The 26327-nt window shown below is 44.4% G+C and overlaps 2 protein-coding genes, 1 long non-coding RNA gene and 1 other non-coding gene across 4 annotated transcripts; 3 read left to right on the top strand and 1 right to left on the bottom strand.

Annotated features, from left to right (window-relative positions):
- Nucleotides 1-443: 443 nt before the first annotated feature.
- Rpl37 (ribosomal protein L37) lies at nucleotides 444-2878 on the top strand. The gene is made up of 4 exons (XM_059276319.1): nucleotides 444-573; nucleotides 1179-1314; nucleotides 1533-1617; nucleotides 2775-2878. The coding sequence occupies exons 1-4, from the start codon at nucleotides 571-573 to the stop codon at nucleotides 2842-2844; spliced, it is 294 nt and encodes a 97-aa protein (XP_059132302.1). The 5' UTR covers nucleotides 444-570; the 3' UTR covers nucleotides 2845-2878.
- On the top strand, nucleotides 2619-2698 carry LOC131922097 (small nucleolar RNA SNORD72). Its single transcript, XR_009382207.1, has one exon. It is a non-coding gene; the product is annotated as a small nucleolar RNA SNORD72 (small nucleolar RNA).
- A 10521-nt stretch (nucleotides 2879-13399) lies between the features above and the next one.
- On the bottom strand, nucleotides 13400-21729 carry LOC131921832 (uncharacterized). Its single transcript, XR_009382110.1, has 2 exons — nucleotides 21660-21729; nucleotides 13400-13763 (listed from the first exon to the last, which is right to left on the bottom strand). It is a non-coding gene; the product is annotated as an uncharacterized LOC131921832 (long non-coding RNA).
- Nucleotides 21730-25160: 3431 nt separating this feature from the next.
- On the top strand, nucleotides 25161-25368 carry LOC131921613 (translation machinery-associated protein 7-like). Its single transcript, XM_059276341.1, has one exon. It carries the CDS (start codon nucleotides 25161-25163, stop codon nucleotides 25353-25355), a length of 195 nt encoding a protein of 64 aa, XP_059132324.1. The 3' UTR covers nucleotides 25356-25368.
- Nucleotides 25369-26327: the final 959 nt, after the last annotated feature.

Raw genomic sequence — 26327 nt, 5'->3', positions numbered from 1 at the left:
GCCTCTGAATTACTACTGCTCGAAAACAAGTCTGCGTGAGTCAGAGGCTAAGTTCCTACCCTTGCGGGGAGGAAGGGCTAGCGAGCGTCCCAAAGAAGACGAACCTGGGAAGCTGGCTGGCTTTCCCGCATCAGGATCCCAGTCCCAGCCGCTCACTGCACACACGGCCAGGGGCGATGTCACGCAGAATGTGCAACTCCCCTCGAGCCCCGCGACGGGAACCCACGCCGTGGGCCCAGACTGGACTGCAAACGCTGCAGCGGACAGGGACAGAGGCAGAAGAATTGCAAAAGCGGCAGCGGCCGGAGACAGCTCCGGACACCTCCTCCTTCTCCGGAGGAGCCTCTGGCGCTCGAGAGGGTGGAGCCGGACGCGCTAGCCACGCCCCCTCCCGGCGCTGGCGCTCGATTGGCTCCCTGGCCCTACCGTCCCAACCACTCCACTGCGCCGGAGGCTTGAGAGTGCTGCACCTCGCCCACCGGAAGTAGTTCACCGGGCGGAAGCTTATTCCGGGCGAGTAGCGGAAGCGCTTCCTCTTCCGGTCTCTTTGGCCTCCGCGGCAGCAGCAAGATGGTGAGTGTGGTTCCTGGGCTCTGTAAATCTCTTTCCATCCTTCCTCCCTGGGCCGTGCTGCCTGCTGCCGGTGCGTGGGGGACAAGATGCCGGGCAACGGGGGCGGTTGGGCCGGGAAAGGGCGCGCGGTGGCTCGCAGGAGCCCGAAGAAGGGCTGCTCTGTGGCGGGCCGAGCTTTCGGTCCGAGAGCCGCTGCGGGTCTCCGGGATTTGGGGCAACGAGCGCATTGTGGACGCCGGGTGGATGCTTAGGGCGGGTTTGGGGACGTTTGACCCCGACCGCCGAGAAGCCGGAGGTGTTTTTACAAAGCTGGAGCTGGGAGTGTGAGGCGGGCACCTCCTTTGGTCTTCTTCACCCTGAACGCTTAAAACGGAAGAGCGTGTAAAGCGCTGACGTCCGTGCAGAGCGGGGCGTTAGATCGTGTGAATGACCTGTAGTGATTTTGTTTCCCCCCCCTTGTGTGAAGAACTTAAAGCTCTGCCCCCGTTATGTCCCGTGTAATTGTCGCTACTTCGCAGCAGTAGTCGTTTTCCGTGAAAGTGCCAGAGCACGTCGAGAGATTGTCGGATTTCAAAATCGCCTGTTTTAATGCTTTTCCCGTGCAGACGAAAGGAACGTCATCCTTTGGAAAGCGTCGCAATAAGACGCACACGCTTTGCCGCCGCTGTGGCTCTAAGGCCTACCACCTTCAGAAGTCGACCTGTGGCAAGTGTGGCTACCCGGCCAAGCGCAAGAGAAAGTGTAAGTCCCGTGGTCTTCAGACTGGTTTTGCCTTGAGCCGTGGTAGGGACGTGATAGAGAACCCTTGGCTTTTTTTTTTTTTTATTTTGTTATTTGGTACATAACAGAACTTGGCAGTCAATATGTTGGTTAAGTGGTTAGAACATTATGATGATGCTTCTGAGGAAATTGGCTGACACTGGGTGCTTGGGAAAACCTTTGGAATCTTGTTTCATTAGATAACTGGAGTGCCAAGGCTAAGAGACGAAACACTACCGGGACTGGGCGGATGAGGCACCTGAAAATTGTCTATCGAAGATTCAGGTACAGTTTTTTGTTTCCACGTCATTGGCTCTCGAGGGTGGGATGAGAGTTGTCCTGTGACTTCTCACTCTGCTGAATAGTAGAAATGATACTGTGGCCTGGGTTGTTTTTTTTTTTTTTTTTTTTTTTTTTCCTTAAAAGTCTATGAAACAACCAGACTTGTCAAGACTTGTTCTACAAATGGGGTCTGGCGGGCAGCTTACTTGCTTGGTTTAGTCTTCACTTTGGATTTTACTATCGAAAGCTGTTCTGGGTGCTAGTCAGCAGTCATGACAACCTAGATAGGGTTTTGTTTGTTTGATTGATTCGTTCTTCCTGGAGCCTGGGCCTTTGCGTTTTGTAAAAATACAGAATTCTTAGCCCCATCTTAGACTTTTCCTCAGGATCTGTAGTTTGGGCAGTTGATTCTATAGAACGTACCCTGTCAGTTTCCACCAAGGTTGAAAACGACGCGGACGTACACCTGGGCCGCTTCCATCACTGGTGTTCCAGCGGTTCTAAAACAAGGGGTTTGGGGCCGTCTGTTGTGGGGACTGCCCATAGGAAAGCCGGGTTTGGGCGATGTGCGGCTTTGAACCACAGTCTGCAGTGGGACCTAACTTGGAAGGTCACAAGGCAGTGTGAGGCTGTAAATATTAGTGTTGGTATTTACACTTACGGAATTGCAGTTTTGTGGGCTTGATGTGTAGTGGTGTGCTAATGCTTCATAATCTAAGGCTGTTTTAAGCCTATTTAACCTTTCTGTGCTTGGGATCACTCACCTTCATAAAACGAGGTTCCCAGAGTAGGTAAGAGTTAACCATAATTTAGCCACCTTGGTGAGCAGCTTCAAAGGTGCTGCTAAACTTGGTCATGGTTTTCTCTCACTGAGGAAAGATTTGGGCCTGCCCTTTACAGCATAAGGAATAGCTGTTACAAATACCTTGGTTCTTGGGAAAATCGGTGGGGAAGTTTTTGAGTCAGTAAATTGTAATCTAATGTCTTAAGCGGGATAAAATAATAGCTTATCAGTGATGTTCTAAAAATAAATGTCTGAACATATGAATGCGATACTGATTTCAGCATCTAACTGAGATAAGCTTACTAAGGTTTGATGAAATTGAAAGTAATGTGTTGATGTTGCTACATTAACTTTTCTTGTCTTCATCATGGCACAGACATGGATTCCGTGAAGGGACAACACCTAAACCCAAGAGGGCAGCTGTTGCAGCATCCAGTTCATCTTGAGGATTTCAGTCAGTCAAAATAAATGTTCTGGTTTCAAAAGCAGTGTGTGGTGTGCTAAGGTGTTTTAATGTCAGTTCAATGTTTGGTTTGTGATTGCTTTGGAATCTGTTTCTTTTAGTAGCATGCTAAGAACTGGGCCTTCATACTTGAGGTTAGTTCCTGTGAGGCTGAATAGGGGTGGGGGCTGGGTGAATTCTCACTTGGGAAAGCGAATCTGAACCTGCTCTAGGACCCATCCTGTTTGCTTGGCCCTGGGCATGGAGGTAGATGAGTTATGAGCTGAGTGAGGTGGCTAGGGAAGACAACCGTTAAAAAGAATTACTGGAATGGTTACGTAAAATAGCTGAACTGTGCAGCCTAAATTAATAATCCCTAGCATGTCTAGGGTATGTTAGGTGCTTATAATCTGTAAGGGACTTGAAAAATCCATAAAATCCTGAGCCAAGCCCTCGCGGACGGGGGTATTTGTAATCCCTGCACTTCTGCTTTTGAGCTCTTGATTCATCCTAAAGTTTCAGATTTTTAACATTTACTTATATAAAGCCAAGCAAGATGGTATCGCCTTTATTCCCAGCACTTATAAGTGGACAGATCTGAGTTGAGAGACCAGCCAGAGCCACACAGTAAGACTTATAAATGCTGTTTGCCTGTATTTAAGTACTAATTTAGGTGTTTGTTGGATGTTTTCCTAGTATATGAAACTACTCTACCCCAAAGGTGCCAGGTTCAAGGGCATGAAATTGCTTTTGATAATTTACATTTCACCTTGAATAGCCTATAGGATTGTTAGTCTATTGTGTGGGTTTTTTTTTTTTAAGGTTTATTTATTGTGCAGTGTTCTGCTTGCATGTATGTCTTCAGGCCAGAAGAGGGCACCAGATCTCATTACAGATGGTTGTGAGCCACCATGTGGGTGCTGGGAATTGAACTCAGGACCTCTGGAAGAGCAGTCAGTGCTCTTAACTGCTGAGCCATCTCTCCAGCCCCTATTGTATGGTTTCTAATGGTTAAAATAAGTAAGTTCTAACAAAGGATAGATCAGACATTGAGCCAGGTGGGAACTGAGCTGGGTATCTGGACTTGAGTGAATCTAGAGGTGGAAAGGTTAGCGCAAAGTCACAAGGTAGGCGGTGCTTATGGAAGAAAGCCCCAGTGTTACCAAGCGTAAAGGTGAGCTCACTGTTAGCTGTTGCCGTGGTGGTGGTTCTTATATGTAATAGGTTTTGGAAAAACTAGGCACAGGATGGGCAATAAGACTGCTAAGTTTAGGGTAAAGTGTACCTAGATTCAGTTTCACTTCTAAAGTCTAGTGTTGGGTTGGGTTTTTTCGAGACAGTTTCTCTAATGGCTCTGGCTGTTCTGGAACTCATTCTGTAGACCAGGTGGGCCTCCTCCTCAGCTCTTATGCACCGCTATCGGGTCTAGTTTGTATAACCAGGTTGTGATAGTGAGAAACAAATGTTGAGTATCTTTCGTAGCTTAAGGGGTCCATGCAGCCTATGAGTCTCAGGTGATAGAGAGATGGCTTGGCACTTAACATTTGCTGCTGCCCCCTTCTTTTTTTTTTTTTTTTTTTTTTTTTTTGGTTGTTAAATACAAGATCTCCAACTGGCCATAACTGGCTTGGAACTCAGACTGGATTAGTGTTGAACTTGTGTGGCCCTGCCACTTCTGTCAAGTGCTGGGGTTACAGGTGTGTGCCAACATGCCTAGCTATTTTATCTTTCATTTTGCTTTTTTTTTTTTTTTTTTCTGGGACAAGGTCTCATGATAGCCTTGGCTGGCCTGTAACTCAAAAGTTGATTACCTTTCTAGTGCTGGTATTAAAGGCTTGAACCACTGCACCTGGCTGTGCTCAGGTATTATAAACTTGAACAGAAATCAACTTTAAGTATTTTGCAAAAACATTAAATTTTTTAGTTTGTAAGTGAGGGTGGTGAGAGGCCCTTGGTCTTACCATTTGGGATGATAGAGGCAGGAGGAACTAGGGAGTGGGGCCATTCTGAACTACATGAAACAAGGTCGCCACAAAGTTCCCTGCTGCTTACATGGAAGACCACATTCAGTCGTTTGCGTGCTGTGACCTCAGAAATGTCTCCCCCAGGTCTCACGCTTTTTTTCTGTTTGTCGTGTGTGACAGGAAGGTCAGGCCAAGTAAGAATTGGTCCTATCAAGTGTGTTCCAAGAAAAAATGCAAAGGTTTTGTGACAAACACTTTTCCCATCTTGCCCGCTCTTTTGCCACCTCTGTCTTGATCAAGTTGATGTGGGCCAGCTGTAGTGCAGAAGCAGCCCGCTGAGCACCAGCACTTACCAATGCAGATAACAGTGTGACCAGCTGCCCCTCCTGTGGCCACCCTGAGCTGTACTTGTATCTTCCTTACCTTGATGGACTGTCCTCTCAGATTGAACCAAAATAAATGAGGTTGCTTATGTCAAGAAGACCACATCCTTAAATAAGTTTATAGAGAGAATTCTATACCTCCACCAAAGCAGTTCTATGGAAGACATTACAAAGCTTTCATGTCTTTGAAGTAACTTTGACTAGATGTTAAGGTAGAAGGATAATTTTAAAGATTGGATGCTGGGCAGTAGTGGCACACGCCTTTAATTCCAGCACTGGGGAGGCAGAGGCAGGCGGATCTCCGTGAGTTCAAGGCCAGCCTGGGCTACAGAGTGAGTTCCAGGAAAGGCGCAAAGCTACACAGAAAAACCCTGTCTCGGACAACCAAAAAAAAAAAAAGGAATCTCTTTGAATACTTTACTAAAATTGAAGCACACAGGAGGTAGAGACAGGCAGATGGATTTCTCTTGAGTTCCAGGACAGCCAGGGCTATAGAGTGAAAACCTGTCTTGGGTGGGAGGGGGGATTACTAAAATCCCCAGTGAAGCAGACAACTGAGTAATTAGCAACCTGGGACTCCACTTGGTTTGGGCTATGCATGGACATACGTCTTATAATGTACTTAACCCTTAGCTGCACACATTCTGTCCATATACCCCATTCTGAACAGTGGAGTAAGAATCTTCCCTCAAAGCCATCAATATTACTTACAGACAGATGGGGCCTGAATCTGTTTGAGTTTTATGTGCCATAAGGCAAACTCCCTAAGTGAAGCTTTAGGGAGACTCCCATGTTTACCATCATCTGTGCATAACAGCATGCCAGTGGTTAAAATCAGATGTATTATGGAAAAGATCTTGCACTGAAGCAAGATGGTTATATAAAACAAATCTGTCCAAGTTGAAAACCACCCAAACTCCACCTCTTAGTAACCAGCCCTTCTCTATCTATACTGTTACTTTATTGCTCTACACCTTATTCTAGAACAGGGTCTTCCACTAAACCAGAAACCGCCCATTTTAGCTAAGCTGGCTGACTTATCTGCCTTGCAACACCAGGGTTGCAGGCTGAGTGTTGCCTGGCTGTTGGTTTTATGAGACAGTGTCTCCCTATGTAGTCCTGACTATCCTGGAGCTTGCTTTGTAGACCAGGCTGGCCTCAAGCTCAGAGTTCCTCCTATCTGTTCCTAGTGCTGCCATTAAAGGTGTGAACCACCATTCCGGGCCGTTTCTCTTGTTTTTCTTTGTGGGTACTAGTCATTCAAACTCATATCTGTAAGTGCTCTTACTGAGCTGTCACTGCAGGGCCTGTTTGCACTCTTGGTGGCCTGTTCATGATCTGTACTGTTGGTTGGCTTGAATAAAGTTACCTTGCTACTTCACAACCTGTGAGCCTTTATTTTAGTTCGTTGAATATGAAACCAAGAACTGGGGCTGAGGGCATGGCTCTGTGGCTAAGACCACCTTTCTAAAAGGTGAAAGCTGAGGAATAAACCTGGTGGCGAGTGGTATTTCAGGTGCAGAACCGTGGAGTGAACGGTGGAAAACAGTTATAATCAGCCATCTGGGAATGGGGAAGGCATAATCAGAGCAGTAGCCCTCAGGAGAAGCAGATTCCCCACAGGAGGAGAGGAAACAGGAAGCCTTCAAAGTGCTGCCCTATTAGAGATGGCTCTTGAGAGAAAGAACCCTGTGAGACAACAGCATGGCATAGTGATTAAGAATTGCAAGTCTTGGGATGGCATACTGTGATTGCCTTTGTAAAAGCAAACTACGCCATGAAAAACGTATTGTTTAAGATATATGCGTTTTCCCCTGGAAATAAAGATGCTGTTAGCAGGGAGTACTGGAATGCATTTGTTTAATTAATTGAAATTGGTACCAAACTTGCCTTACAGGATGAAATCCATACTCATCTAGTCAGGATGTGTGCCACCATGGCTGGCTTAGTTACTTTTCTATTCTGTTGCTGTAAAGAAACACATGACCAAGGCAACTTATAGAAGAGTGTAGCTAGAGTTTTCCTGCCTGGCCCACAGGGCAAATCTGTCACCTGCCAGTCCCACAGCCGCTCAGACCCAACCAAGTAAGCACAGAGACTTATATTGCTTACAAACTGTATGGCCGTGGCAGGCTTCTTACTAACTGTTCTTACAGCTTAAATTAATCCATTTCTATAAATCTATACCTTGCCATGTGGCTCACCAGCATCTTCACATGCTGTTTGTCATCGTGGCGGCTGGTGGTGTCTCTGACTCAGCCTTCCACTTCCCAGCTTTATTCTCCTTGCCCCGCCTATACTTCCTCCTGCCTGACTACTGGCCAATCAGTGTTTTATTTACCAACCAATCAGAGCAACACATTTGCCATACAGAACATCCCACAGCAGAAGAGTTTATTGGGTCTGACAGTTTCAGAGGGTGAGACCATGACCATCATGACCAGGAGCATGGCAACAGGCAGGCAGATATGGAGCTGGAGCACCAGCTGAGTGCTTACATCCTGAGCCACAGCAGGAGGTGAAAGGAGAGCTAACTGGACATGGCCTGGGCCTTTGAAACCTCAAGTCTGCCCCCAGTAACACACCTCCTCTAACAAGACCACACCTCTTAATCCTTCCTGAAGAGTTCTACCAAGTGGGGACCAAGTGTTCAAATACATGAACCCATGGGAGCCATTCTCTTTCAAACCACCACATGGCACTAGGGAAATGTACATTAAACCACAATGAAATAGTACTACATGCTACGAGAATAGCTAAAAGCAAAAAATCATAGTGGTGAATGTTCATGAGGAACAACTGTAATATTCATTGCTGGTGGAAATGCAAAAATTTGTAGCCACACTAAAAAGGGCTGGCTGCTTCTTATACAGCTAAACGTAAGTATCTTACAGGAATATGGGTTAAGGATTACTCACGGGAAGAAATGACTCAAAGACAGTTGTATCACCAAGGCCAGCCACAGAACAGGTGACAGCTCACAAAAACTAGGAACCTGGAGCACACTGTATCACCCTCGGGAACATTAACAGGTTAGAGAATGTCCTTTCCAGGTGACTCTGGTCTAAACATCTTCCAGGCAGCTCAGCTGGTTTCTGCTTCTCCCAGGCGACTGATCTGGTCTCAGTCGTCTTTTCAACTTGGATTAGCTCTTCTGAAAAGGGCTCTCAGCTTTTATTGCTTACTCTGGCAGGGAGGGAGCCTAGTGAATCTTGTCAGTTTCAGGGACTTCTGGAACTTATTTTAAGTTGTTTACCTCTGTGCTTTAAAGAGCTTCCCTGTCCAGGCGGTGGTGGCGCACGCCTTTAATCCCAGCACTCAGGAGGCAGAGGCAGGCGGATCTCTGTGAGTTCGAGGCCAGCCTGGGCTACCAAGTGAGTTCCAGGAAAGGCACAAAGTTATACAGAGAAACCCTGTCTCGAAAAACCAAAACCAAAAAAAGAGGTTTCCTGCAGGATGGAATATTTCAATCTGGGAGGAAACTGTCACACAACACTCCACCCCTTCCTCTAGCTCTTACATTCTTTTTGCCTCCTCTTTGGCAATGATCCCTGAGCCTTGGGGTGGGGGGTGACTATAGATGTCCACCTATGGCTAAGAATTAGGCCACTGTGCCATAGCCACAAGTCACTTGTTTTCAACAGCATCAATGGTTTTAAGTTGAGGTTGATAATAACTGTGACCTGTGGGTACAAGCACACATGTTTTAGAAGGGAACTAACAGACATATCACATCTATCTAGGAAAACAATAGAAGTTTCTTCCCCATTGGATCCTATGACCACCCCAGCCACAGGTTTTTAATCCCGGTTTACAATATCAGATGTAAACTCCCTCTCGTGGAGCAAGCGTTAAATCCAGCCAGAACGCTGTTGGTCTTATCCAAGATAGCTGAGTCGTTATTGTACAATCAGGCACATCTTGCCTTACAGGTCAGTATTTAGCATGCAGCTTCTACAACCAAGTAGGAATGCTTTGCCAGGAGCCTGTGTGGCCTCCTCTGACACTACAGAAGCCAGCCAGCACAGTGGGAGCTTCCAGTTCACTCTCAGCTTAATCTCTCCATGTCCTGTAGTCACAGCATGCACATGCGGTGTCTTCTGCATAGGGGCTTACCATCTAACTGTGGCATATAACCAAGAGCAGTACTAATAGCTTTTATGATTTGTGGGGCCTCAGGGGCTTCCTTGGCCAACAAATCACAAGGATGTAGCCCACCCCCTGGCACTTAGGTTTTTATTCAATGACTTTATGACCTCTGATAGTGTCCTTTTTTACCCATGTAGGGTACCTTTTAGATTTTTTTTTTAAATTAACATAGCCCCAGCAGGATTATAACGTAGGTGAAAGTACCATCGTGCCTGGTTATCTCTCCTGTGGCTTTCCAAATCTGCAAAATACTCAGTTTAGTATTCTATCATCTGTATAATAAACCTCTTTCAGAGGATGGGTAGGATAAGGCAACATCCTGAACTACCATCTAATAACGAATAGTGGGGTTACAAAAATAAGCTTGGTTAAACCCTCTGAAAGTCTGTTATCATCTGCTCTGAGCAGGTTTCAGGTGATCCCAGAAGTTCACAACTCCTTAAGAAGATGCTAAAGTTAAACATAAGCAAGGTCCATCCACAGCATGGAAAGGTTCCATCCATTGTATCAATTCTTCCTCTGCAGATCAAGGTTGGGTACAAAGCATGGATGGGGGCCTTAATGTAATTAGTTCTCTGTAATCCTCAGTCATTCTCTCTAAAGCATTATGTTTTCATAACCCAGAGCTCTTCCACATAGCCTCCTTGCATTTCTCCCTACCTGATGATCTCAGTGGGCTGACTTAATCAGGTCAGACAGAGCCAAGGGGGAACATGACCCTGCTCTCCCTTGCTGCACCTGCTCCTCCTTGGGTCTGAGTGACCTGCGGGTGCCACTGTAGATACTGTAGCTGTAGCTGTGGCCTTTATCTCCACCATACCTGGCTGTTGAGAAGTTCCTGGCTGGGCAAACCATCTCCACCCTTGGCATAACCTTGGGCTGGAGGGAAATGTTCCTTCCTTAGTCTGGGGGATAATTACCCACCCCTGGGGAGGCTTTATGGTCTTTACTGGTTTTGTTTTAGAATGAATGTCTTCCGTGAAGTGCTCCTCTGGCTTTAAAGCCTTTCAGAAGCTCATTAGCATACAACTTTGCCTTTCTATCAATTTTTTTCCTTAGGAACTCTGGCTCAACACAAATCTTGCCACATTTGTCTTCCAATAACCCAGACAGATCTCTTCCTCTGCTTTACCATTTTTGAAGGTCTCCTCTAGGTTGCTCTCTCACTTGGTGGGCACTCTTTACATGTTGGTCTAAGTCACTGAGATCTGCCAGAGCCTTTCCTATTTCACAAAGTTCCTCTCCCGCCAAAGGGCTCAGCAATACCACTAAAGGTCCATGCTGAATCAACCTGCTCCTTAACTCCTCTTTGAACACAGTTCTACCTGGGTCAGTGAACTAGGGTTCAAACACAGCTTCCTCCCCCCATCCCCAGAGGTGAGGACCGAACCCAGGGCCTTGCACTTGCTAGACCCGCGCTCTACCACTGAGCTAAATCTCCAACCCGAAACACAGCTTCTCTTATTCCTAGTTTCCTCAATAGTGTCTGCCCCCCCCCCATTGTTTTCTATTTCCGGGCATTTATGGGGACTGTAGACAGAGATAACCAAGTGTTCCTAATGGTTCTGATAAGTCAGTCCATCAGGGACTGGTTTTCCTCACACTGTTTCAGGTTATTCAGCCTTTGCCCTAAGGAGGGATGAGAAGTTACATTACTCAGTTTTCTGCCTCCACAGCAGTCAGACTGACCCCATCTGCTCTCATGTCCCACAGCCTCACAAAAGCATGCTGTGAGAGGCTCTCTCATTACTTCTTTAAAAGTCTCCCCTAATTCTAGCAGTTCAAGCACTGAGCATTTCCTGATCATCCTAGTTTCTCACACTGGACCATTGTTTTGTTTTGTTTGTTTGTTCGGTTTGGTTTTAAATTTTTTTTTTTTTTTTGAGACAGGGTTTCTCTGTGTAGCTCTGACTGTCCTGGAACTCACTGTGTAGACCAGGCTGGTCTCAAACTTAGAGATCTGGCTGCCTCTGCCTCCAGAGTGCCGGTGAAGAACCAAAGCACCCCCATTTCTAGCAAGCCCCTCACCCCAGCTTGAAACAGGCCTGAGTTTCAAAATTCTCAGAGCTGCTGACATAGGTCCCAGGACAAAGTCACGATGTTTGAAGAGCCATCTGGTAGCAACTGATTTTTTTTTTTTTTTTTTTTTTTTTGGTTTTTTGAGACAGGGTTTCTCTGTGTAGCTTTGCGCCTTTTCCTGGAACTCACTTGGTAGCCAAGGCTGGCCTCGAACTCACAGAGATCCACCTGGCTCTGCCTCCCGAGTGCTGGGATTAAAGGCGTGCGCCACCACCTGCCCGAGGTAGCAACTGATTAACCATAGAATGCCCCAGTGCCGGAGGTAATCTATGAAGTTTGACAAACAACCTGTTAAAACTACAAAGTAAGATAACACGGAAATTCTAAAAAGCCCCTAAAACTTGAGCCAATCAGAATTGTACCCATACTAGCATCCCTAAATGATGTAACCTTATGGTTTTTGCCTTTAAAAACTGAGCTTGCAGAGGGGTGGGCACCTCCTCTAGCCTCCGCTGTGTCAGGGTGCTGGACTGAGGTCCCTACCACACAGCTTGAACTGCTTCAATAAACCTTGCTTTTGCATTTCTGTGAGTTCATGTCTCTGGTGGTCTCTTTGGGAGTCTCACGCCCAGGGCACAACACTGGGATTAAAGGAATGCGCCACCGCTGCCCAGTGTACAGGACCATTGTAAATGCCCTGTCTTAGTCATTGTTCTCTTGCTGTGAGGAGACAACATGACCGTGACAACACAGCAACTTTCATAAAGGAAAGTATTTAATTGGGGGGTGGTTTATAATTTCAGAGTCTTAGTCCATTATTATCAAGGCAGGGAACATGGTGGCAGGCAGGCATGGTGCTAGAGAAGTAGCTAAGAGCTACATTCTGATCTATAGACCCATAGAGACACTGGGCCTGCCATGGGCTTTGTTTGTTTGTTTGTTTGTTTGTTTGAGACAGGGTTTCTCTGTGTAGTTTTGGTGCCTGTCCTGGATTTTGCCCTGTAGACCAGGCTGGCCTTGAACTCACAGAGATCTGCCTGGCTCTATCTCCTGAGTGCTGGAATCAAAGGTATGCACCACCACCACCCCTGCGCCCTGCCATGGACTTTTTAAACTTCAAAGGCCACCCCCAGTGACACACCTACTCCAACAAGGCCACACCTACTCAAACAAGGCCACATCTCCTAAACTTTCACTCCTTGATGATTAAGCCTATTAAAATATGTGCCTATGGAGGCCATTCTATCACAGACCCCTATCTGTATATTGGATCACAGAGCTCCCCTCTTCTTCTACGTTAGATTGCACTTGAGGGATCTCCTACACAGCCTTACCATCTCTCATCTTCTTGTTTATCTAATTTCCAAATCAGAGGCCAACACAAAAGATGTTAGCCACTTCTACCTTTCTTGTTGCAATTGGTCCTTTACACAGACAAGTTCTTCTTGACTGCCATCTTGGCCTCAGATAAATTTCTAATTATGCACCACTGTGGCCAGGCAACCTCTGCTGCTCCTTGCTAACAATCTCAATCCTTGTGTGCTAATGTCAAAGACTCTAAAGTTTCCTCTGACCTTTAACTGTTTTCAAGGTATCTCCATAATAATGTCGTGAACCCCACTTATCAAGCAGACATGCCACTCTCTACCACATAGACAAAGACTGCCGTCCCAGGATTCCCCCCACAGACACTCCTAATTTTGATGGCTTAGCCTTAGTTGAACATCTCACTGTCCATAACAAGAACCATGCAACAGCTGCCATAGCACAAAGGCACATTAATACACAGCATACAGGAAAAGACGGTTACATCAGAATTACCTCCACAGATGCTCCCCACTCAGGCTTTTCAACCTCTGTTGCATGTCTTTCTACTCATAGCCAGGACCATGCACTCACTTCTCTTTGGTTTTGTCATGTCCCTGTTCTGGCACCAATTATGTTGCATGACAAAACTTTTTCCTGGGGAGATGCTACACACATGACTACTTACCCCAGATAGGGAGTCCACTGCACACCAAAGTAAGGATACCAACAAACCAACTTGGTGAGCCATGAGCTTTATTGGGCTTACTTATCAGGAATATGGGTGAGGGGTTCCTCACAGGAGCACAGGAGCAGAAATGACTCAGAGACAGCTGCATCACCAAAGCCCACTCTGGCAAGGGTGACAGCTCACAAAGGCTGGAAAACTTTGAGCTCACAGCACAGCATTCAGCCAGCTCAACAGGTTAGACAGTCTTTTCCAGGTGACTCCGGTCTACACCTCTTCCAGGCAGCTCAGCTGGTTTCTACTTCTTCCAGGCAGCAGATCTGGTCTCAGAGTCTTATATGTAGCTCCGATTGTCTAAGAGACTTCTTGGCAGCTTGGCTCTCCTGAGAGGGATTCTCAGCTTTTATTGCTTACTCTGGCAGGGAGGGGCCCAGTGGATCTGGTCAGGTTCAGGAACTTCCTGAAGCTATTTTAAATTGTTTACCTTCCTGTTTAAGGAGCTTCCCTGTAGGATAGAATGTTTCAATGTTGGAGGAAACTGTTACACAGCGTGCTGTAAGGCAGTGATTCTCAACCTTCCTAATGCTGTGACCCTTTAATACAGTTCCTCATGGTATGGTGACCCTCAACCATAAAGTTATTTCCATTGCTACTTCATAACTGTAATTTTGCTACTGTTACGAATCATAATGTAAATACCTGTATTTTCTGATGGTCTTAGGTGACCCATGTGAAAGTGTTGTTCTGCCCCCAAAGGGGTTGCAACCCACAAGTTGAGAACCACTGCTTTAAGATTATGCTAAGAGAAAAGAAGCAAGACTGTAACAAAATTTGGATGGGTGATGAAAATATTCTATATTCATAGTGGTTCCGGTTAGACAACTGAATATGATTTTCTAAACTCATTGAATCCTACATCTAAGACAGGTGAATTTCACTGCATGTCAATTTTACTTCAATAAACTTGTCAAGGAAACAAGCAAGGAAGCAGAGTAAACCAGGCATGATGGAGAAAACTGGTAATCCTGGAAACTGTAGTTTCTTCCTCCCAAATGTCTACAACTTCCTAGCTGCTTCCCTACAGAGAACTCTTATAGAAACTAGCTAACGCCTTCCCCCTATGCTGTACATAATAGACCTACTGGACAATCTCTGGGAACATTCTAAAAAGAACAACACCCCACGTCAAGGAAACTTCTCTTTGCAACAGATGGAGACCATTACAGAAAATCACAACCAATCACAATGCAGAGTTGTGGAGCCCAGTCCACATCTGATACATCTAAAACACAACTCCTGAATGTAAGGCTTAGAGATCATTGCAGAAGAGGAGCAGGAAGATTGTAAGAGCCAGAGGATCAGGGAGTTTGCGGTGAGATTGTGTGTCCTAGTATTATCAGAAGCTGTACTGGTGAAGTCTCACCAACATGATCGCTAAGTAGGAGCTGAACCAAGACAACAATAAGTGTCCTAATGTGGATGGGTGAAAGCCCAAGAGACTTCAACCCTACACAAAGGCAACTAAGCAATGCTGAGAGTGGGAAAAACAGTATTCCCTAGGGAAGAACACACCAATTACCCAAAACCAAATAGTCAGCCTTGAAAATATACATACAACTAACATTATACAGACTGAGGAGACTGTATTCATGTATTTAAGAATGTATATGTGTGTGAGTATGTATGTATGTATGTATACATGTACGCATATGCATGTAACACCCATTATTATTATTATTATTATTATTTTTTTTTTTTTTGGTTTTTCGAGACAGGGTTTCTCTGTGTAGTTTTGTGCCTTTCCTGGAACTCACTTGGTAGCCCAGGCTGGCCTCGAACTCACAGAGATCCGCCTGGCTCTGCCTCCCGAGTGCTGGGATGAAAGGCGTGCGCCACCACCGCCCGACCACCCACCCATTATTATTTTAAAGGCCGTGAATTTGAAAAGAGCAAAGAGGAGTATATGGGGGGTTGGAAGGAGGTAAGAATATAATATTATAATTTTAGTTATATAATCAAGGTATAATATATTACATAGTTATATAATAATTTTAATATTAAAATATAATAAATATGTTTTTTTATTATTATTCTCTTATATATTACATCCCTTATATTATGTCCAGACTATAATTTCCCCTTCCTCCCCTTCTCCCAGTCTCTCCCCACACATCTCCCCTCTCCCCCAGATCCAAGCCTCCTCCATCTCCCCTCAGAAAAGAGCAGGCCTCCTAGGAACACATTAAAAAATAAAATAAAAAATGTTTTAAAATAATAAATAAACTCACCAAGGTTCTGGGTTGTTGCGTAGTTGGTATGGTTCCATCAGAGCAAACACATCCCACCTGATCCCAGCTTTTCTAGATGTTTATCAGTCTTTCATTCCCTTACTGACCTAGTCAGGTTTCTAGGACCAAGCTGTATAGGACTTGCAGGGAAGGATTACATGGTGTGGCCTTGCTGGAGGAAATGTGTCACTGGAGACAGGCTTTTGAGGTTTCAAAAGATGCCTGCCATTTTGAGCCAGCTCTCTGCTTCGTTTGTGGTTAAAGATTTGAGCTTTCAGCTGCCCTTCAGCAGCCATGCTGTTAGAGCCAAAGTTAAATTTTAAGTTTTAAATACTACGCATTAGAGATTTATGGAACAAAAATGCCTCAGATCTGCAAGCCCCTTTGCCCAGGGACAGAGAGTTCCTGGAATGCTGAAGGCTACTGTTTATGGGAGATAACAAGGCACATGTTTTCACTCCCCTGAATAAGTTTGTTCGACCCGTCTGCACCAGATGTGCTTGATCACATGTGGGTGGGAGGTTCACAGGCAGGAAATATGTCAGGAAGCATGCTTGCCCCTGATTGGACCTGATGGAAAATGCAGTGAATTGTGGGTTTTTTATTTTTCTTAAGCCCTTGCAAAATGTGATTCGAGGCCATTTCCCAGGGTCTGGTCCTGGCCAGAGCCCATCCACCTGGCCAGTATTTAACTAAAGCTTGCTTCAGATTTGGCTTTTAACTGTGTTAGTGGTCTTATTCTCAATCAGTGGGATTAACAATGTCTGCTTGTCACCTCCACTCCACTATCATGGACTAACCCTGTGAAATCTGTTAGGATTCTGCCCTCACTTCAGCTATGTGTAGTCAGGTCTTGTGTATTACATCATCAGTGTGCGCTGGTGACTACATGTGTGCCTTAAAAGCCGGACGCAGACCCCCCCCCCCCCGCCCCTCTCTCTGCTCTCCGCTCTGCTCCCATCTTTCTCTCTCCCTTCCCCAGGCCTGGCTCTCCTCTTTCCCTCCTAATAAAGCTCTGAAAACTAACACTGGGTTCTGTCTTGACCATGACCTTTCCATGCGGTAACCAGCGCTGCCACCAGCGCCGTTTATCATCCTTTCAAAACCTTAAGTCCCAAATGAACTCTTTTTTCTATAAATTGCTTCCTTTTTTGGTTTTTCGAGACAGGGTTTCTCTGTGTAGCTTTGTGCCTTTCCTGGAACTCACTCTGTAGCCCATGTTGGCCTCGAACTCACAGAGATCCGCCTGCCTCTGCCTCCCAAGTGCTGGGATTAAAGGCGTGCGCCACCACCGCCATGGTGTTTTGTCACAGCAGTAGAAAAGTTGCTAATACTAGAGAGAATATGAAAGTTAAATTAGCGATTTTATCCACGGATCACATGTTTCATTCCATTCACACTGTTGTAACTAAGTAGTTTAGTCTGGGTGGCGGTTGCTCTTGTCCACTTGATAGGATTTAGAATCACCTAGGAGATACACCCAGAGGTGGATTTTGGTTTTAGTTAAATATGATTATTGTTATGTCCTGGTTCTTTCTTTTTGGAATAAGAAATATTTAACTTTTGGTTTTTACAAGAATCCACAGATAAGAGGTTTGGAGTTTTTGAAAGAAACATTGAACTTCAGCTGGGCGGTGGTGGCACACATCTTTAATCCCAGCACTCAGGAGGCAAAGGCAGGTGGGTCTCTTGAGTTCCGAGGCCAGCCAGGACTACACAGAGAAACCCTGTCTTGAAAAACCAAAAAACAAACAAAAAAAGAGAAACATTGAACTTTAAACTATTGAAAAATGTAAAAACTGTGGGACTTTTAAAATTGAACTGTGTTTCATATTTTATATTAACATCAGATTCTGGATACAGACAAGAGAGGAAAGGTTATGGTTTAAAGTGATGTCTTTGCATGTCAAGTTGACGAGGAGTGAAGTCCTGGTTAGATTTTATTGTTAACATGGTACAAGCTAGAATCACATAGGAAGAAGGAACTTTAACTGAAGAATTGTTCACCCATATCAAGTTGGCCTGTGGAGGGATTCTCTTGATTAGTAATTGATGCAAGAGGCCCCAGTCACAGGGGACAGTACCATCTCTGGGTAGGTAGTTCTGAGTGGTACCAAAAAAGCCACAGAGTGAGCCAAAGGGTATAATTCCTTCATGGTGTCTGCTTCAGCTCCTGCTTAACTTCCTGCCCTGACTTCTCTCAATGATGGATTGTGACCTGAAAGTACCAACCAAACCGTCCCCTTCTTCCCATTGGTCAGAGTATTTTATCAGACCAGCAGGAAGCAAACTGTGTAACTTTTTCAGAGTATTTTCTCTTGAAGGAGGTATTTCATGTAACTTTCATCCAAGTTACACCATTGTCATAAGTCAAGTATAGGGTCAAGGATATAAGTCAAGGATAGGGATTGTGGGATTTGAATGAGAAATGTCCCTCATAGGCTCTTGTATGTGAACATTTGATTCCTAGTTAATACCACTGTTTGGGAAGGCTAGGGAAACTTTAGGAGTTGGGGTCTAGTGAGAAGTATATGACTTGGGGCAGGCTTTGAAGTTTGTTTGTTTTAGCCTGGCTCCACTTCCCGATGGTTTTGCTTCCTGTATGCAGATGGTGACACATGGGAACTTCCTGCTCCCACTGCCATGGTAGACTCTGTCCTCCTGGAACCTTAAGCCAAAATAGCCCTTTTCTTTTCTAAGTTACCCGTGGTCAGGGTGTTTTATCACAGCAAAAGAAAAGTTACTAGAGTGAGCATGTAGTATAACCTGAACATTTGTGTCTCTCTGAAATTTACACGATGAAATCGACTCACCAATTCTACAGTGATATGGAGACTTGGAGGGAGTGACCAAGTCTCAAGAGTGAAGCCTTAAGAATGGTATCACTGCCCTATGGAAGAAGTTCCTGAGAGTGGCCTTCCTACCATGTGAAATGACAGCAATATGTCATCAACTAAGAACCAGGAAATGGGCTCTCACCAGACAATGAATGTGGTGACACTTTGATATTGGACTTCACATCCTCCAGAACCATGAGCAATGAACTTTTGTTGCTTATGAGTCGCCTGGTTTATAGTGTTTTGATAAAACCAAGCAGCCTTCGTGTCTGAAGACAATATGGTTCCCTGGGTAGAATATTCTGAGATATGGATAGATGTATGAGTTAATATACCCATGCATGCCTATTTTTCTGTTCTTTTAGCAGAGAGGGTCTGGGGGCAATGAGCATGCTTAGCACCAAATATAAATCTACAAAAGAAGTAACAAGATTCTCCAAGAAATGGCTGATCTGAAGACAAGGGCAGGAATTACAAAAGATGAGTCTGAAGCATCCTGGGATGGCAGAAAGTGGAAAGGTGTGAAACTATTAAAACTACATTGGTGAAGGATGTCCCAGGCTTGCTCTTGGGCTTCCAACCAGCTCCCAAATCATGACACAGTGACTTACATTAGTTTCAAATGTTTGGCCTTAGTTTAGCTCTTATTTTAATCTGTTTCTCTTTAATCTACATTTTGCCTTGGGGCTTTTACTTTTCTTTCTCTATGTCTTACTTGCCTGCTGTCTCCAGGTTTGGCTGTCAGCTGCCTGGCTTCGGGCTCTGGGCATATCCCTCTGTTTCTCCCTTGTTCTCCTCTTTCTCCTCTTCTTCTCTCCTCCTATTTATTCTCTCTGCCCACCATCCCCACCTATCCCTCTCCTGCTTAGCTATTGGTTGTCCAGCTTTTTATTAGACCAATCAGGTGCTGTGGTGGTATTGTGTTCCCCAAAATATTGTGTACCTTAATAAACTTATCTGGGGTCAGAGAACAGAAAAGCCACAAGATACTTAGGCTAGAAAATGTTAGCACACGCCTTTAATCCTAGCATTCCAGAGACAGAAATCCCTCTGGATCTCTGTGAGTTCAAGGCTGCATTGGAAACAGCCAGGCATGGTGACTCACGCTTTTAATCCCAGGGAGTGGTGGTAGAAAGCAGAAAGGTTTATAAGGCGTGGGGACCAGAAACTAGCAGCATTTGGCTGGTTAAGCTTTTAGGTTTCAGCTGAGAGCCATTGGGATGAGGACACAGAAGCTTCCAGTCTGAGGAAACAAGACCAGCTGAGAATCCGGTGAGGTGAGATAGCTGTGGCTTGTTCTGTCTCTCTGACCATCCAGCATTTCACCCCAACAACTGGCCCCAGGTTTGATTTTATTAATAAGACTCTCTAAGATTCATGCTACAAGGTGCCTTAGGCAGGCAAGGTGAAAGAGCAATACATCTTTACATATTTAAACAAATGCAGCAAACATAAATGTAACACTTCTTTACATCATGAACAAAGACAGCAGAAACAAATGTAACACACCTTTACACAGAGTAATATTCCGCAGCATAAACAAATGTAACACATCTTTACATAATTACATATTCCACAACAGAAGGATGTCAAAGAGATACAGAAGCCAATGAAACAGGGATCTCTAATGAAAGCTGAGACAATTTGAGCAACAAAAATGGTATTGGACTTAAAATATCCATGAATTCACACTGCTGTCAATAAATAACTAGACAGGCATGATGATGCACAACTGTCATATTAGGACTAGGAGGCAGAGGCAGGAGGGCCACTGCAAGATCAAGGCCAGCCTGGTTATCTTAGTTCCTTCTCTACTGCCATGACAAAACACCATGACCAGAGCAACTTATAAAACAAAGCATTTAATTTGGGGGCTCATGGCTCCAGAGCGTTAGAGTTCATGACCATCATGTTGGGGAGCATAACAGCCGGCAGGCATGGTGCTAGAGCAGTAGCTGAGGGCTTACATTGGATCCACAAGCACAAGGTGTGTATGTAGGAGCACTAACTGGGAATTATATGGGCTTCTGAAACCTTGAAGTCCACTCCCAGTGACACACCCCCTCCAACAAGGCCACACCTCCTAATCCTTCCCAAACAGTTTCATCATCTGGGCACCAAGTATTCAAATACATGAGAGTATGGGGGAATTCCCATTTAAACCATCCTACTGGTCCACAAACTGGGTTCAGATTCTAGGCCAGCCAAGGCTACATATAGTGGGGTAGGGGAATGGTTGCTTGAGCAAATAAATACATGGGAAGAGAGGACATAAAGAATTCCAAAATAATCTATGTAATGATACTCCACTTTTTTTTTAAAAGATACAGTCTCACTGTGTAACCCAAATTGGCCTGGACTTTGCTTGCAATCTTTCCAATTCAGCCCCCCAAATGCTCAATGGACATTACAAGTTAAAGCAGAAGGAGTGCAAGTTTCCAGTGTTCTGAATAAGTGTGTGTGTGTGTGTGTGTGTGTGTGTGTGTGTGTGTGAGACCTGCTGTGGGTGTTGGGAACTGAACTTGGGTCCTCTGGAAGACCAATTAAGTGTTCTCTTATCCACTTACCCACTCAACCGGTTCTCCAACCCTAAATTTCTAGTTCTTAAGGATGGACTTTAATTAATGATTTCCTTTTAAACTCTGGACAGAGGAAACAGAGTAACTATAAGAGGAAAACGTGACAAAGCCAGGTAACCAAGGTCAAAGTCAACAGGATGAATCCTGCCAACAGGATGTGACTTGGATATGTGTGATGGAAGTATACCATTAGGTTGTTTTTCTTCCTCCAAGCCCACCAGCAGTCGAGGTATGGAAAAAGCACCAGATGAACTTTACTGGGATATTCTGAAGTGTACTAGTATGCCACAGCAGTGCCAAGGACGCCAAAACTTGGAAATGTCTGAGAAAACATCACAACTGAGAAAAGACTAAGGAGGCATAGTAGCTTGGGCTGCTGTGGTAGTGGTATAAGAACAAATAGATATTTGATATTTGCACTTGGTTCCTGGTTCACAGCTTCTGACACCTTTGTAGAAAGAGGCACTAGAAAAATCTTTTGTCTAATATTTGGATTTTCAACTGTTCCTTACAGAGCACCCGTCACCTTTGCTCCCATGTATATAACAGGAACATCTTTTGTTTTAACAAAACGATTCTGGGATGCTTCAAGATGGGGCATGCTTACCAAAGGATCCAACCCTGTGATTAGAAAATTAACACTGGCCAGGAAGTGGTGGCACACGGCTTTAATCCCAGCACTCGGGAGGCAGAGGCAGATCTCTTGAGTTCTAAGCCAGCCTGCTCTATAAAGTGAGTTCTAGGACAGCCACGACTGTTACATAGAGAAACTGTGCCTTGAAAAAAAAAAAAAAAAGAAAAGGAAAGAAAATTGGCACTGTCAGCTCTATCGCCCAGTCTCTGAGGAGGCAAAGGGATGAAAGTTGAATTCATGGCTCCTGCCTATGTAATGTAGACGATACAAAAACGCAAAAGTGTAGTTTTTTTTTTTTTTTGTGTGTGTGTGTGTGTGTGTTTGCTTGTTTGTTTTTACTCTTTCGGGGCCCCGCCACCCAGCTCTCAATTAAACACATGGAGACTTATTCTTACTTATGAATGCCCAGCCTTAGCTTGGCTTGTTTCTCGATAGCTTTTTGTTTGTTTGTTTTTGAGACAGGGTTTCTCTGTAGTTTTGGTGCCTGTTCTGGACCTGGCTCTGTAGACCAGGCTGGCCTCAAGCTCACAGAGATCCGCCTGGCTCTGCCTCCCAAGTGCTGGGATTAAAGGTGTGCACCACCACCGCCCAGCCACTCACTAGCTTTTCTTACCTTAAATTATCCCATCTACCTTTTGCCTCTGGGCTTTTACCTTTCTCTGTTCTATATACCTTTCTTTCCTTCTTACTCAGTGGCTGGCTGTGTGACTGGGTAGCTGGCCCCTGGCATCCTCCTCTCCTCCTTTCTCACTCCCAGCTCTTCTCTCTTCTCCTATTTAGTCTGGCTGCCCCACCTATCCTTTCTCCTGCCTTGCTATTGGCTGTTCATCTCTTTATTAGGCCAATCAGGTGTTTTAGACAGGCAAAGTAACACAGCTTTACAGAGTTAAACAAATGCAACATAAAAGAGTGCAACACATCTTTGCATCATTAAAAAAATATTCCACAGCATAAACAAATGTAATACATCTTAAACTAATATTCCACAACACAAAAGCACATGGTTTGGGTTTGGGTTGCTGAACATTTACAAGTTTCTGGGTGGTGTATGCTGGGAGTGGGCTTGGGTACCTCTTCCTAAATTCTTTGCCCGATCTGCCTCATGCATCTAAATGACTCTTTTGTGACATCATCTGTAATTAACTATTTAAATAAACTGTCTAAGTAAACTGTTTTCTTAGGGTGTGTGAGCTGCTGTAGAAAACCACAGCACTCAAGGAAGGGGTTATAGGCTGTGACCCTGATGTACAGAAGTACAAAGTCATAACCTTAGGTGTATGGTTGACAACTGCTAAGGGACGTGGTCCTATGGGACTTAACTTAGGGCGTCCGCCACTATTTTCAGGAAGAAATTGCCAAAATTGATTTAACTTGTAAGGCACTCATTTGGTATAGAATCTGGTCAAAAAATGTTTTGATGCGGGGAACAAAACAAGCTTTGCATCTTTTTATCCAGATTTTATAAGCAAATAGATCAGATGGCTTATGAACAAACAAACAAAAAGAAAGAAAGAAAGTAGACTGTTAGGAGACTCCTTGTGTTGTCGTCCTACATGGTGGAAAGAGAGCCCTCTGCGGTCTTTAAAGGCACGAAACCTATCCCCATCGTCTTTACCCTCACGACCTAATTGATCATCAAATTATAATCAGAGTAAGGGTAGAATTTTAGCAGATATATTTTTGGAGATACGTGTATTTAGTCAGTAATACCCAAACATAGTGCAATATCCTGGGGCTTACCTGACACAAAGAAAGAATGGTACCCAAGAAAAGTGGCTTCAGGAAGAAAGAATTTATTTTGTATCCCAGGTTGAATGTACATCATCATGTCTTGAGGGCATGGTAGCAAGAGCAGCAGGTAGCCGGTTACATTGTTTCTACCATAAGAAAGCAGAGAGGGGTGGATGCCAATGCTCTCTTTCTAGTTGGATAGACAGTAAGTGCTTTTAACATTGAACCATCTCTCTAGACACATCTTGCTTTTACCAAACTTGGGGGAGCCGGCTTGGGTAGCTAGTGCCTTTATCCACTGAGCCATTTCCATGGTCCTCCTTATCTATCTTACTATCCTGCCTCAGCTACCACAAATACAGATGGACACTGAGGTAAAGTAAAAAGCACTATACTGTAGAATCTAGGACTTAAGAACAAGAAGAGATCCAATTTCATAGAGGCACCAATGGGCTAGAGAGAAAGCAGATGTCAGTCTCTGAGCTCCTCCACTATGCTCCACCAGTGCTGGTCATCCTGGTGTGTTTTCATCAGGACTCAATTCACTTGAATTAATAAATGCCATAGCACATGGGGCTGGGGAGATGGCTCAGAGGCTCACTGGCTGTTCTTCCAGAGGTCCTGAGTTCAATTCCCAGCACCCACAAGGTGGCTCACAACCATCTACAATGAGATCTGGCTCCCTCTACTGGCCTGCAGGCATACATGCAGACAGAGCACTGTATACATAATAAATAAATAAATCTTTTAAAAAAAAATGCCACAGCACTAAAGCAGGCTTACAGTTTATAGTATCTTTTCTTGAACTAGAGTGGATTCAAGCTACTTCTATGTAATTCCTGCTTGCTATACTCCAATATGCTTTGCTGAGATGGGCTGGAGTTAAAACTGATAGGTCAGTAACTGGGTATCAGCCACAGGCCAGCTTATCTTTGCCTCTGGGCTAGAAGACTGTTGAGCTATGTAGCATAATCCATCATGGGTGCAGGGGGCAGGGAAATACAAAGAATTCTCTCAGTAGAATATCATACTGTTCACCTTCCTCAACAGTAGGGACCATGACTCTTCATATCATTGAAAGATGTCAGTTTTCATAGTGCCTGGAATTAAAGAGCGTTTGAAAAAAGTGAAGGTTTGGAGGTGGATCAGTGCCAGAATGAATGAAAAGGAGATAGAAGAAAGTGTTATCAACTTGTTTTTCTTTTTAAAACCAGGAAGGAAAGAGAAGAAGCAAAGTGCTATAGAAGGCTTATTCTTTATCATTTCAGACACTCAATTTGATTCAGGTTTTAACTCAAAATAAGAAAAAACATCCCCCCCCAAAAAAAACCCTAAAAACAACACAATCCCGCCAAACAAAACCTTCAAAACCTGAGCATGTAAAGCTGCTTAAGCCTGAGCTGTGGTCAAAAGATAAGACAATCTCTAAGTTCCTGCCCAACCGTTTGACTTACTATTTCAGGCTTTCTACACAACCAGAAAGTGTAGGCTTTCCTGAAGACATTAAAAAAAAAAGTAGGGGCTGGAGATATGGCTCAGGGGTTAGGGGCACTGGCTGCTCTTCCAGAGGTCCTGGGTTCATTTCACACGGCAGCTCACAACTGTCTGTAACTCCAGTTCCAGGAGGTCTGGCAGACTTACAGACATACATACAGACAAAACACCAGTGCACATAAAATAAAAATAAATAAATCTTAAAAAAAACAACCCTGGGGGTCTGGTGAGGGGCTGTCTGTAGGTGCCATGTTGGGCCGAGAAGGTGGCAAACAGAAGCCCTTGAGACAGTCCAAGAAGCAGGCCAAGGTGATGGACGAGAAAGATAAGGCTTTCAAGCAGAAACAGAAAGAGGAGCAGAAGAAACCCGAGGAGCTAAAAGCCAAGGCCGCGGGGAAGGGACCCCTGGCCACAGGTGGAATTAAGAAATCTGGCAAAAAGTAAGCTGTTCCTCATATCTGAGATGATGGCGACCCTCTTCCGTTCCTATTTAAACATCTGGATTCCTGGCCATAACATCTTTGCCTAGAATGTGGTGTTATCCTGGAGCCTTTTAAACATCTGGATTCCCTACTGTAAATCTTTGCCCCCTAATAGTTAGAATGAAGTGTTATCCTGGAGCCTGTTGTACATTCTAATAAACTTTTGTAAAGTCAAGTCAAGTAAATAACTAAATAATACAAGGGCTCATTGTCTCTAGTGGTCGGCAATTCCTACCTCAGCTGTGAGTTTAAACAAACCCAGTCTGAAATCCTACCAGAGCTGTTTCATCTCTGCTGTCCTCTGAATTCTGCATCACTTTGAATCAAACCAACTCATTAAAAGGCTAAAATAAACAGACAGACAAAACAAAGCAACCCAGACTCAGAATGAACATAAAATTAGTCAAGGCTGAGGAACATAATTCTGTGTCAACAATAAGAGCAATAGTCCAGAAGTGAAAATAATACCAGAGTGCATTTCTTCACTTTTTAAATTTTAAATTAATTATCTTTTATTTAAACAGGTTTAACAATAAAAACCTCATCGAATTACGAATTTTAAAATGTATGATTTATTAGATTGATTTTCTAGCTGAGATGACGGAGAGGCAAATCAAAGTGTTAAATCAACTTAAAATATGTTTCCAAGGAAAATTCCACTTTCTCAGAGTACTTTATTTTGATTCTAGCACTTTGAACTCAATGTGTCAACTATAATTGTCTCTGATAATAACACTGTACAAAAGACAAAACAAATATCAAACTCTCCAGTTGCCTTTGTTATGATTGTGAGCTTTTGAAGACTGTTTTCTCTTTTGAGACAGCCTCAGTCCTGCTAGCCTGGAGTGTCTATGTAGCCCTGGGACTCACAGGTACACCTGCTTCTGCCTAGGAGTGCTGAGACCAAAGGTGGGCACCTTCATGCTAATACGGC

The sequence above is a fragment of the Peromyscus eremicus genome, chromosome 11 (assembly GCF_949786415.1).
Source record: "Peromyscus eremicus chromosome 11, PerEre_H2_v1, whole genome shotgun sequence".
NCBI classification, from domain to species: Eukaryota; Metazoa; Chordata; class Mammalia; order Rodentia; family Cricetidae; genus Peromyscus; species Peromyscus eremicus.
Note: the sequence above shows the minus strand (reverse complement) of the source record. Positions and strands in the feature narration are given on the sequence as shown.

Excerpts from the sequence above, each read along its gene's own strand:
- Rpl37 (XM_059276319.1), top strand. Across the intron at positions 1,315-1,532 it reads GGCCAAGCGCAAGAGAAAGT|ATAACTGGAGTGCCAAGGCT; the intron begins GTAAGTCCCGTG and ends TTGTTTCATTAG. Across the intron at positions 1,618-2,774 it reads ATTGTCTATCGAAGATTCAG|ACATGGATTCCGTGAAGGGA; the intron begins GTACAGTTTTTT and ends ATCATGGCACAG.
- LOC131921613 (XM_059276341.1), top strand. The coding sequence starts at position 25,161 with ATGTTGGGCCGAGAAGGTGGCAAACAGAAGCCCTTGAGACAGTCCAAG.